The sequence below is a fragment of the Microcaecilia unicolor genome, chromosome 6 (genome assembly GCF_901765095.1).
Source record: "Microcaecilia unicolor chromosome 6, aMicUni1.1, whole genome shotgun sequence".
NCBI lineage: Eukaryota > Metazoa > Chordata > Amphibia > Gymnophiona > Siphonopidae > Microcaecilia > Microcaecilia unicolor.
Genome location: NC_044036.1, coordinates 282,051,012 through 282,063,111, shown reverse-complemented (window position 1 = coordinate 282,063,111; position 12,100 = coordinate 282,051,012). Strand labels below are relative to the sequence as shown.

Sequence of the window (12,100 nt, the reverse complement as noted above, 5' to 3'; positions counted from 1 at the left end):
ACCACGGTTCTCCGACAACAAACTGGTTCTTAATCCAGAGAAATCTAAAGCAGTTTTATTTTCCATCACTGATCATTCATCATTAGTCTTTCCGATTTTACTAAATGATTTCCCAGTTTCATTAGTATACTGCATGCATATTCTAGGATTAGTTTTTGACTCCTCTTTCCTTTTGCGACTGAATCTCTAAGGTAGTCTTAACGTTCCTTCTGCAAGCTTCTTCTCATCAGATCTATTCAGCCACTGTTAAATACCCCTGCTTTCAATGTCTTAATTCACTCATTGGTTATTTCCCAACTCAATTACTGTAACTCCCTCTATCTAGATCTTTGGATTAAAGATCAACATCGTTTACAATTAGTACCAAATACTTCTAATAAGAGTCCACTATCAACTTAAGAAATTCAAACATATTACTTCTCCTCTGAAATCTTTGCATTGGCTTCCTTTTTCTCATTGCATTACTTATAAAACCATCCTACTTGTTACGAAACTCTTGCGGCCTCTGAATCTCTTCATCGTTTGAGGTACCTTACTTCATATCTACAAACTCATGCTCTAAAATCATCGCAACTCAATCTCCTCTCCATTCCATTTCACAGAGAAAATTTTCATGAACACAGTAGACATACAATGCCTTCTAAGGACCTAAGCTATGGAAGTCTCTGCCATCTCGTTTTCATCAAATCACCTCGTTATCCGTCTTTAAAACTGAACTTAAAACCTTTCTGTTCCATGACGCATATACCCATTGCTTTTTTTGTGCCGGTACTCGCCAGTACAGCGTGCCGGCACCTTTTTTTTCCCCAGGACCGGCTCACCTGCCCGCCCTTAGCTCCCTGACAGCCCTGCTTTCTGTTCCTGCCGCCCCGCTTCTAAATCTTTTATTTTTTTACCTGAAGTCGCAGCGCCGCCGGTGGCATTAGTGAAAGCAGTAGGCTCACCTCCTCCAGCCTTCCCTTCCCTCTGTGTCCCGCCTTCCTCTGATGTAGTTTTCTGTTTCCACGAGGGCAGGATAGGAGGCAAAGGAGAATCGCTGGGCATGGAGGGGAAGGCAGAGGAGAATAGCTGAACATGGATGGGAGGGGAGGGCAGAGAGAGGAAGTGAGATGAACATGAGAAATATTGGACATGGATGGAGGGGGAGAGGATTAATGCTGGACATGAATGGAAAGAGGAAGGAGATGCATACTGACGAGATGAGGGAAAGAAAAAAGAGGAGAAAAACTGCACATGGATGGATAAGATAGGCAAAAGCTGGATCCACTCTATACCTATACCTCCTACAGTCAAGTCCGTGGAGGACCCAGCTTTTACCTATGGATGTAGGGCAAGAAATGAAGAAGAAAGGAGGAAAGTAAAAAAAATAAATGGAAAGGAAGCCCTGGAAACGGAGTTAAGGGGACAGATAGCAGCAGAATCAGAGACTGGGTCCAACATGATCAGAAAAACAAAGTCACCAGGTAACAAAAGTAGAAAAAATTATTTTATTTTCATTTTAGTGTTTGGAAGATGTCCAATTTGAGAATTTATGTCTGCTGTCTTATTTTGCACTGGGTATACTGGAGCTGTAACAGCTTACAGAAATTATAATGAAAAAAATCACAAGTTATTTTTTTCTCCTATACTGGTATAGTATTTTCAATGATACTGCTTATATGCACCATGGCTGGTATAAGGGGTCTGGCTATTGTGGGTGTGACTTCCATAGGGGTGGAGCCATATATGGTGACCCCACCCATAATGAGTACCGATACCTTTTTTCCTACAAAAAAAAGCATTTTATATACCTAATTATATTTTGGATAAGGTCACTTTAGCTGATCAACAGTTTCTTCCCCACCCTTATTGTTTTTCCCTCCTTCCTCACCTTTTCTATTAATATTATAGTTCTACCCAGATTTCTTTTGTTTCATGTAAGTTATATATGTCGTTTCTCTTTTATTCTCCTTTCCTCTTTTTTTAGACTGTACACCACCTAGATAGCTTGCTCTGTTAGGCGGGATAGAAAGTTTTTAATAAATTTGAAACTTAAAAACATTCCTCACATAATTTAATATCCCTGTAACCGCAATATATATTTACTGCTATGATCTTATGTAGGATATCAACTTTTACTGCATGAAAAATAAACATCTTCTGTCCTGTTTGGCTAGGTTGCATCCCAGCTGCGGTTCTTTGACCCTCAGTTGAAGGAGAAACCAGAGGAGGAGCTGTTCATTCAGCCAGATTGGCTAGTACATCTCCAGCATCTGGATGCACATATTAAGGTAATGGTTGGATTCAGACATTTTTCCTCCAAGATGTAATACATGGTTTCCTGGCTATATCATGTGATGTAAATAAGCAAACATGTCTATACAAATTTTCTCGGTGCTTTCTTTACTAAAGAGGTGCCAATTTGACATAATTTGTCACGGCAGGATCAAAATCCTATATCTTTCTGCCATAGCACTTAGCAGAAAATGACCAGGAAGAAAGTCCAAGAAAGAAACCAAGAGCATAAGTACAGAGAGAGAGTTCTTATGTCTCTTGTTTTAAAATTACATTTCTGTAATGGGTATGATTTATACAAGTCTGTAATGGATGGAACCATAAAAGAGCAGCTGCTGTTATTGTGAACACAAATCTCAAATCTTGTGATCCAGTTCATGAGTTAATGGTTTTGCCTTTGTAGCAAGGTACTATCGTGTACAATTCAGACAGAACCACCCCTCAACAGTATGCCTGCAGCACACCCAGCTCTGAACTGGACCACATCAGTCAGTCCGACAGCACAGGAGCTGCACAGGAAGTAAACTTTGGCACAGATAATCCGTTGATGGCAACGTTGATCCCAAATACGGTACAACCAGTTCAAGGCATACAGCTGGCACTTCCAGGTTAGAAATACTAAACAAAAAGAGATGGTAAAAGTAAAGTTTAGTATTTGTTACAACTTGGGTAATGTGGTAGAGAAGCTGTGTTGGTCCAGTTTTAAAAGTAATAAATAGAAATAAAATGAGACACAGAAAAGAAACTAAGATGATACCTTTTTTTATTGTGCTAAAATACGTTGGGGTTTTTTTATGAGCTTTTGAAGGTAACCCTTCTTGAGATGATAACTTCACAAATGAGCATCAAAATATATCTGTGAATCATAAAAGCATTCTAGTGACAGACTCATGGGGAAGGTAAGGGCAGATGAGGAACGGAGTGGCCTAGTGGTTAGGGTGGTGGACTTTGGTCCTAGGGAACTGAGGAACTGAGTTCGATTCCCGGCACAGGCAGCTCCTTGTGACTCTGGGCAAGTCGCTTAACCCTCCATTGCCCGCCGCATTGAGCCTGCCATGAGTGGGAAAGCGTGGGGTACAAATGTAACAAAAAAAAAAAAACAGGTGATCAGAGTGACAAAGCAGTATAGTTTTATGGTTTATATAATATGGTAGGAAGCCCAGATCTTTACGTCCTGTCTGGTGGGTCCAAAATATTTCATCATTTTAACTTCAAAGGTTTTACATTCCTGGATGTTTTTTTTTTTTTATTTCTTTTTAGTATTCTCCAAATGTGGATGGATCAAACGCTCTACAACACAGTTTTATCTTGAATCCTATGTATATACACATTTATTTATTTATTTTGTTTTTATGTGGAGGAAAAAAGGCCTCTGCAGTCAGAGGTTTTAGCTATAGCAATCACTTGCTCTCTGTTGAACTAAGTGCTTCCGTTTCTTTTCCTGCTGCTTGATTAATTTTATAAGAAAACTGAGCAGAAATATTAGTGGGGGATACCCCTTGTAGATATTTACAAAGCATATGGTAGAGTTGTGCAAGTATATATACACAAAAACATTGGAATTTGTTTGGCCAATGGTTGGTTCTAGTCTGAAGGAGCTGTTAAGCAGCAGGTGAATACTACAGCTAAAACATTTGTCAGTTGAGGCCTTTTTACCTCCATATAAAAACAAAATAAGTATATATACAGAGGGTTCAAGAGAAAACGGTGTGGTAGAGCGTTTGATCCATCCACATTTGGTGATTTGATTCAGCATTTATTTGGTGGAGAGTGGGTTCCATTGTTTATTAGCTTTTAGTATTCTCACCATAAAGTCATTAGTGTAGTGCTCTGGTCTGGCAAAATGCTGTCCTACAGAGGTGTCATCCTGGTTAGCACTATAGTTTCTGATGTGGTGTCTGTGTAGATTCAGTATCGTCTTAAGCATTTGGCCTGTCTTGCTGGACTATTGACTTTATGATGAGAATACTAAAAGGAATAAGTAAAAAAAAACAACAAAAGTGGAGAAACTAGATCCGCTACGAGGGTAAAGATAAAAAAAAAAACCAAAAAGCGTGATCAACATGACACTTCCAAGACACCGTGGAGGTGAGTAAGAGATGATAAAACTTTATTAAGAAAGCAGTGCCTCAGCATTTTTGTTCAGTACTTTTGACTTTTCTAACAGGCTTGATTTGGCTTACTTGCTTAAGCTGCCCCATCCATTGACTTACAGAACAAACAGACTCCTGAAGCAGGTGGTTTTCACTGAAACGTGGCTCCGTGTCGAGTCTTTTGAATTTTTTTACATTGCTTTCTTAATAAAGTTTTATTATCTCTTACTCACCTCCACAGTGTCTTGGAAGTGTCATGTTGATCACACTACTTTTTTGGGAATACTAAAAGGAAATTTCAAAATCATTCAGAAACATAATTTGAAGTTAAAATGATGAAATACTTTTTTTGCACCTACCAGACAGTATTTAACAAAGATCTGGGTTTCCTATCATATTATAAATGATAAAATTATTCTGCTTTGCAACCCTCTGATCACCCATCCATCTCTCCCTGTTTCTTCCCCCCCCCCCCCCCCCCCCCCCCCATCCCACCCCTACTTTCCCCATGAGACTGTCATTGGAATGCTTTTATGTTTCACAGATGAATTCTGTTATGTCATCATTTCTGATCCAAAGAAGGGTTACCTTTGAAATATCAAAAAAAGTATTAAGTTAGTCCAATAAAAAAGGTATCTTATTTTCTTTCCTTTTTTTTGTCTTATTTTATTTGTATTTGTTACAAGAAATTAAATTTTTTTTTAAAATATTTTCCTTCTGCTTTAGATCCTCAGCCAATCCTGGGAGGACCTCATCCTGGTTTGCAAGACAGTATTAACAGTGTTTCTTCATATCCCATGGCACCACCTCTCACTCTTGTGCCAGCGCCCGGCTTTGGGGCTCCAATGCCTAATTCTGGCTCTGCAGTTCCATATGGCACAGAACCAACACATTTATACTCAGGACCTGCAGCACCACCAGTGCCGCCATCAACTAAGGCACATGAGTGTGTTCCTCAGCAGCAGTGGAACCCAGAGCCAGGTTTGTTACATAAGAGCACTTTAACTTTTTGCATACTTGATTTTTCCAGAATCAGTGTATACTTATTTCCTTCTTTGAAGCTGCTGTTCCTAGGTAGATTGTATTATAGTAAAAAATGTGTGTGTATATTTTTACTTAATTTGTAGCCTACCTATGAAACACTAGGTGAGCAGCAATAAAACATAATAATAATGCACACAGAAGAAAATGGAACAATCTAGAAAAGGCAGTAACAGTACGAGTGGCACAAGTCATAGAAACCACACTTGATTTTGCCTTCTAAGTAACCAAACATTATTCATAAGCCTGAGCCTTGAAGGTAACATATGGTTTGATGGCATTGCAGTGGCTCCCTATACATAAGTAAAATTTAAATCAGCCTGTGTGCTCCAAGTAATTTATAGATCTACTTCAGAAGTGTTGGGTAACCTGTTCTTTCAATTTCTAATTAGTCAGTCCTCTTGATTATTTAGTTTTCCCAGCTCAAGAGGAGTACGTTTTCTGAACATTTTTTAATGTTTGGGTTCCTTTTGCAGTACTTTCTGTTTGGAACTCTCTTCCCTCTTATGGTTCAATAATTTTTTTATTGAACGAACATAGAAATTTACATCTTGAGTAAGAAACAATGAGTCGTTCAGTTTTATAAACATATAATCCAACCTCCTCCCCCCCCCTTTTCACTTGCTAATATTAGGGTACGATGATTAAAATGAACAAGTGAAAAATGTCAGCACTGACAATAACATGATGATAAATACCCAAGTTATTAAAAGTACTATAAGAACATCAATTCTCCCCATTTTCCTTGTCACCCTCCCTCCCCAAGCATCCTGGTCCCCAAATACCCCTTCACCGTATGAAAAGCTCAAAAGAGTCCCTGGAATAGATACTGAGGGTCTGGGCTCTTATGACCCCCCCCCCAGGCATTCACACAGGGGAAGAGTATCAGTGCCAAACCCTCTCCTCCCCCCCCCCCCCAAAAAAAAAAGGTGCTTCATTAAAGATAGGGCTGCATAATAGGTGAAAGTAGAAAGGCCTCTAACCTATAAATTATTAAGGCGCAAACTCTGACCCTGTGGGTGAAGAATTCTTAGATAAGGATCCTAAACCAATAAAAAACGTTGTTTACGCTTAAAGGACCCCTTTATCTCTCTAGCGTTCCATGACGCCAACATATGCAATTGATTTCTCCAATGCCAGTAAGCCGGAGGTTCAGTTGAGGTCCAATATTGTAAAATGCATTTACGCGCTAGCAAGCTGATCTTACGAGTGAACAGAACATTACCCTTTCTTAGCCCTTGAACAGATCCTGGCACATCTAGTAGGAAGTGTTCCACTGTACCCAATGCCCCCTCTCCCAAAAGGCATACCATAAATCTCTGGATGCGGTCCCAAAAGACCTGAACCTTGGGACACGACCAGAATGAATGATGAAAGGAGTTACGAGGATGTCCACATTTAGGAGAAAAGGAATCTTGTATCCCACCCATGTGGAACAGTTGTGATTTGGTCAAGTAAGCCTGTGTAAGCATTCCCTTAAACGATCCTCAGATGTGAGAGCTGGAATACTCTTCAAAGTATGTGAAATATCCGAACTAGTCAACAGGGTTCCTAAATCTCATTCCTACCTGTCCCTTTGGGGTTCCCATTTGTTAAGGGTCCTATAGAAGCCTGAAATTGAAACTCCCTCTGCAGAGAGCTCCTGAAAACACTCCTGAATTTGATCTCCCATATGTTGACCCAAAGGTCTGTTGTCCAAGGAGGCTTCATAGTGCTTAATCTGACAATATGGAAACCTATTACCCCAAGTGGAACCCACCCGAACCTGGGGCTCCTCAAAAGGGAGTAGTGTACCCTCGCCACCCAGCAGATGCTCCAAGAGAAATATATCTTTACGTTCCCATAAAGCAAAAATGATGTTTTCCATTCCATGTTCAAAGGACAAATTACCTTGTATCTAGATCTGGTCTGTAATCTGGGGATCCCCTTCCCCAACCCCATAACAAGCACACTCCACACAGTCCTCAGCGTCCGAAGTAAAATGCTTCATCTAATGGCCGGAAGGAGTTGGGCCTGTTTATTAATGCAATAAAAAGTAAAAGTTATAAGGAGCATAAAATGCAGATTCTAAATCTAAAGACATGTGAGATTGAGTATGCAGGAACTAATCTCTCGTGTGGCGTAGCAAACGAGCCTGATTATATAGTTTCACGTTCGGCAGCCCCAAGCCTCCGTGACTCCATCCTCCTACCAAGAGGGAGAACCAGATATTTGGTTTCTTAGAGGAACAGCAAAACTGGGATAGTAAATGATTAAGGATCTTCAAGTCCTTCTGGAGTAATCATAAAGGTAACATTTGCAGACGGAAAAGCCATTTTGGAAACAATACCATTATCACCAAGCTCACCCTACCTAACAGCATCAAAGGGAGATCTCTGCAACCTTCCAAAAGTCTCTTAGTAGCAACCATCAGGGCCAATACATTCAGATGATAAAGCTGAGATACATCCATAGCCAGTTGAATACCCAAATAATGGAAAGAGTGGTCTGCCCACTTTAATGGAAATCCAAGACCCCAGATTCTCCATAACTGTTCAGAGGAAGGACAAGTCCTCCGACTTGGTTAAATTCAACCGTAAGCCTGCGTAATCCCCATATTCCTTGAGTGTTTCTAAAAGCACCGGAAAAGAGTCCAGGGGATGACCTAGGTGAAGCAAAAGATCATCCAAACCAAAAGATTGTCCGCAAAGTCTGCCACCTTAAAACAGACATCCTATAATCACCCCATGAATGGCCAGATTAGTCATAATGTCCCTTAGCAGGAGATCCAGTGTCAATACGAAAAGAAGGGGCGATAAAGGGCAACCCTGCCTAGTTCCTTGTAAAATAGAAAAATCAATGACCACATCGTTAACCATTAACTGGGCTTTAATCCCAGTGGACCCAGTCAAAAGCTTTCTCAGCATCAAAACTAATAAGTAGTGACTGCTTCTGTTCTGTGGCAATATTCTAGGGTAGCCAGTATTTTCCAAAATGCTGATGCGCCACACAGAGTGGCGGCCCAATCTCAGGATCTCCCGGTCTCTAGCCTTGCTAACATGATATGTGTAACTAATAATCCAGACTGCCCCAATTTGACTACCCCTATCGGACTGACTGTCTTTAGATTGTAAGCTCTTTGAGCAGGGACTGTCCTTTATGTTAAATTGTACAGCGCTGTGTAACCCTAGTAGCGCTTTAGAAATGTTAAATAGTAGTAGTAGTAATTTCCTCCCCGTAGAACAGCTTTTGCAGTTTCCCAGTAGAGTACTGGATCAGCTTTGTGACTCGTATTGTGGGTTTTATAATCCCTCCGAGCCTATGTGGAATGTGCCCAAGATTAATAAGTGTAGTCTTTCTCTTGAGGGTGGAGCACCCGCCATACATCTGTTAGATCCAACTGATGGCACATATTATGTAAACCTCTACTGGAGTGGAGGTATGCAGAAGGGATTTATCCACTATCAGGGGGGAAGAGGGGTTGGTGGTTGAGAGGCTAGGATGGGGGAGGGCAGACTTATAGGGGGTCTGTGCCGGAGCCGGTGATGGGAGGCGGGACTGGTGGTTGGGAGGCGGGAAATACTGCTGCACAGACTTATACGGTCTGTGCCCTGAAAAAGACAGGTACAAATCAAGGTAAGGTATACACATATGAGTTTATCGTGGGCAGACTAGATGGACCGTGCAGGTCTTTTTCTGCCGTCATCTACTATGTTACTATACAGAATTAAAGTCCCCCCTCCCCAACTACTAAAGACGTACCAAGATTAATAAGATGGGCAGTCAAGATGGGTTTGGAGCATAAATATTGCAAAATATCACTTTCTGATTATCTACTGTGGCCTGTCAGATCAGATATCTTATATTTGGGTCCACAAATATAGTTAGGATTTGTTCTGCTATCCCCTTCTGAAATAAGATGGCCACCCCCCCCCCCCTTCCCCTATGCTGCTGCTGCTACGCAGTGTCCAACCCACCACGTTTTAAGTTTAGCATGTTAAAGGACACTTAAATGTGTTTCTTGTATGAGAGTATTATCTATCTTATGATGTTGTAGATGTTGTAAAATTTTTGTACGCTTGTGGGCGAATTAATCCCCCCCCCCCCCCCCTCCACAACATTCCAAGTTATTATTTTCACTGTTAAAAAAACATTATAAAGATCTGAATCCGTAACAAAACTAGTGAGTATTTCCTGGGTGTCCCGTCCCAGCCTGCAGCCCCCCACCCCCCCAACAAGTTATAATTCTCCAATGACTGAGTTACCTATCAGCATCTCACCAGCAGCACACATCTGACAGAGGTAGTTATAGTCTACATCCAATTATCACCTTAATCAAGTATATTGATAATTTTATCTTTTCTTGTCTTTGTTTCTCTGATTTTATATTTGTTATAAAAAGGAAGGAAAAAGCCTCATCTAACTCCTTTTTGAGGCGAAACGCCTTAATATCTTGGAGTACAAATTATCATCATCTGCTCAAAAATCTTCCAACCTTCCTTAGTATATTTTTTTATTTCAATATTCAAAAACAACGAGCAACTACTTAGCTTTTAGCATTTAGCTCGTGTCGACAGTGGCCAAGGTTTTGTGACCTTCAGGGCTTGTGGAGCAGAAGTATAACTTGTTGACCGGATCCTTGCATAAATGTACGTGGTACCACTATAAGTAACCCAAAGCTTAGCTGGGTATAATAGCACAAAATATATTAAGTTGAAAACGTTTGGAGGATACAGTACTGAAAGCTTTACGTTGTTGCTATTCGCATGGAATAATGTTGGAAGCAGAGTACACGCTTGTTCTCATATATTAGTTGTTTAAGAGTTTTAGTACCACCACTCGCATCCTGGTAGAAGCGGCTTGATTGGGATCCCAGTCTATAAGCCCTTTCCACTCTCATCGGCCCATAACATTCTGGCAGGGCTAGCTTGAGGCAGCTTGGGCAGAGAAATTATATTTGTTAATTGGTGTTTAAAAGTTTGGTTCAGTTCTGCAAGTGATGGAGGAATGCCTTCTGGTTTCAATTGCTCAAGAATGTCTAGCTTTTGCTAGACTAGAGTTTAAAAGGTCAGAGAGAAGTAATTATTTACCACATCTGGAGGCCATTGGGCATAGTGGATAATCTCGAGGGATCAACAAGCAAACAGTGTTAGAAGATAGTTTTAAAAAGATTAGGCTAATGTTGGTTAGAAGGAGATAGAGTAGAGATAAATAATTCTAGATATTCTAGATGATTTAGATTTTGTCTTATAAGGAATTCTGATTTCTGCTTATTTTAGAATATGTTTTATTCTGTGTAATTAATAAGTTCTATTTCTATGTAGAATATTTTCCAATTCATTGTTACATCTTTGACTAACTTTTCAAGTGAAGCTTTGTCTGCCATCATCTGGTTTGAATTATCCACAGTCCTAGCGAGTTCTGTGTAGAAGCTAATAGGTGAAAGAGGTCAGGGAAAGTCTTGATTAATTATAGCTAAGTGTAGGACTGGTCCTGAAAGTAATAACAAACTATATCTGTATGCCATTAAGTAAGATTGGCCCCTTAGCCCCTCAATGAACCTAAGTTATGAAGTTAGCTGGGAATTTAATCATAATAAAATGCCAAGAGATAGGTGCCCCATTGTCTAGTGTGAGAGGCCCCAGGTCATAGGTCAGTTTAGGAAATGTCTGAAATCTATGTAACTGATATTTTTAAGTAATGTGTAAGTAATGATTAGTTCAAGGCAGGGTAATCAATCTATTCTTTACCATCTGGAAAGAAAGGGGGGCTAGAGGGGTTTAAAACTGTATATAACTGGGAGCAGAAGCAGCTTACGTTAGAAGAAGAAAGAAGGAGAGAGCTAAGAAGAGAAGGAGCTGAGACGAGAGAGAGAAGACACAGAGAGCTGAGAAAGAGAAGAAGAGACTTAGAGCTGATGTCCTACTTTGTTTGCTGGCAAATAAAGAAGATTTCTCCCTCATTCTGGTGTGTGCTGTTTGACTCCTGAAGTACCACAGATTCTGCTAACAATAGTGGTAATTCCTGCAACAAGCTCTCTTGCCAAACAGAGCTCTAGAATACCAATCAATTTGTTGTGTTGAACAGATTCTGGAATCCCCAGCAGATGCAGATTATTCCTCCTAGCCCTATTTTCCATGTCTTCTACCTTGTGCACCAAAGCCATGACTTGTTTAACCAATTATTCTTGGGACTCCTCCACTACAGTGACGCGGTCTTCCACTTTGCTTGTTCCAGCCTGGTAAGAGGAAAATTTGCAACTCATTTCAGATAGTTTTGTTTGTAGTGTACTTCATTTTGCATCAGTGGGGCAGAGGTGCTTATCCAGCAAGACTTCCAATACGGTAGTCATCTCTCCACAGTTATTTCCGCGATTCAAGCCGATGAAATCATATGATCCTCTGGGCTGGAGGATGCCGCCATTTTGTTGTCAGTAGCTTTCCCTTGCTCTGACACTACGAAGCGCCTTTGATTCCATTCCGCTGTCTATGTTCCGCTCTGAGCACTCAAGATATCTTGTGGTAAGAAATTTAAGTGCTCCTTTTTGACATGTCGAAGGAAACGGAAAACTTTTTTGTTTTGAATGTTAATTTTATTTTACTTGGTATGTAATCTGGAGTGATCTGTTTATTGTAATTCACTATCTTTTTTGTAAGTCACAGTGAACCTTTGAAGGGATATCGTGGTATATAAGTAACACATTGACCTTAAGA

General features: G+C 40.3%; 1 protein-coding gene across 4 annotated transcripts in view; it reads left to right on the top strand.

Annotated features, from left to right (window-relative positions):
* Positions 1–12,100, top strand: part of SEC16A (SEC16 homolog A, endoplasmic reticulum export factor) — a 106,464-nt gene that overhangs the window by 74,724 nt on the left and 19,640 nt on the right. For all 4 annotated transcript variants that reach the window (XM_030207637.1, XM_030207638.1, XM_030207640.1 and 1 more), the window contains exons 18-20: positions 2,157–2,270; positions 2,678–2,882; positions 5,094–5,348. In XM_030207637.1, the coding sequence (XP_030063497.1) occupies positions 2,157–2,270; positions 2,678–2,882; positions 5,094–5,348 (574 nt within the window). The remainder of the gene's footprint in view (positions 1–2,156; positions 2,271–2,677; positions 2,883–5,093; positions 5,349–12,100) is intronic.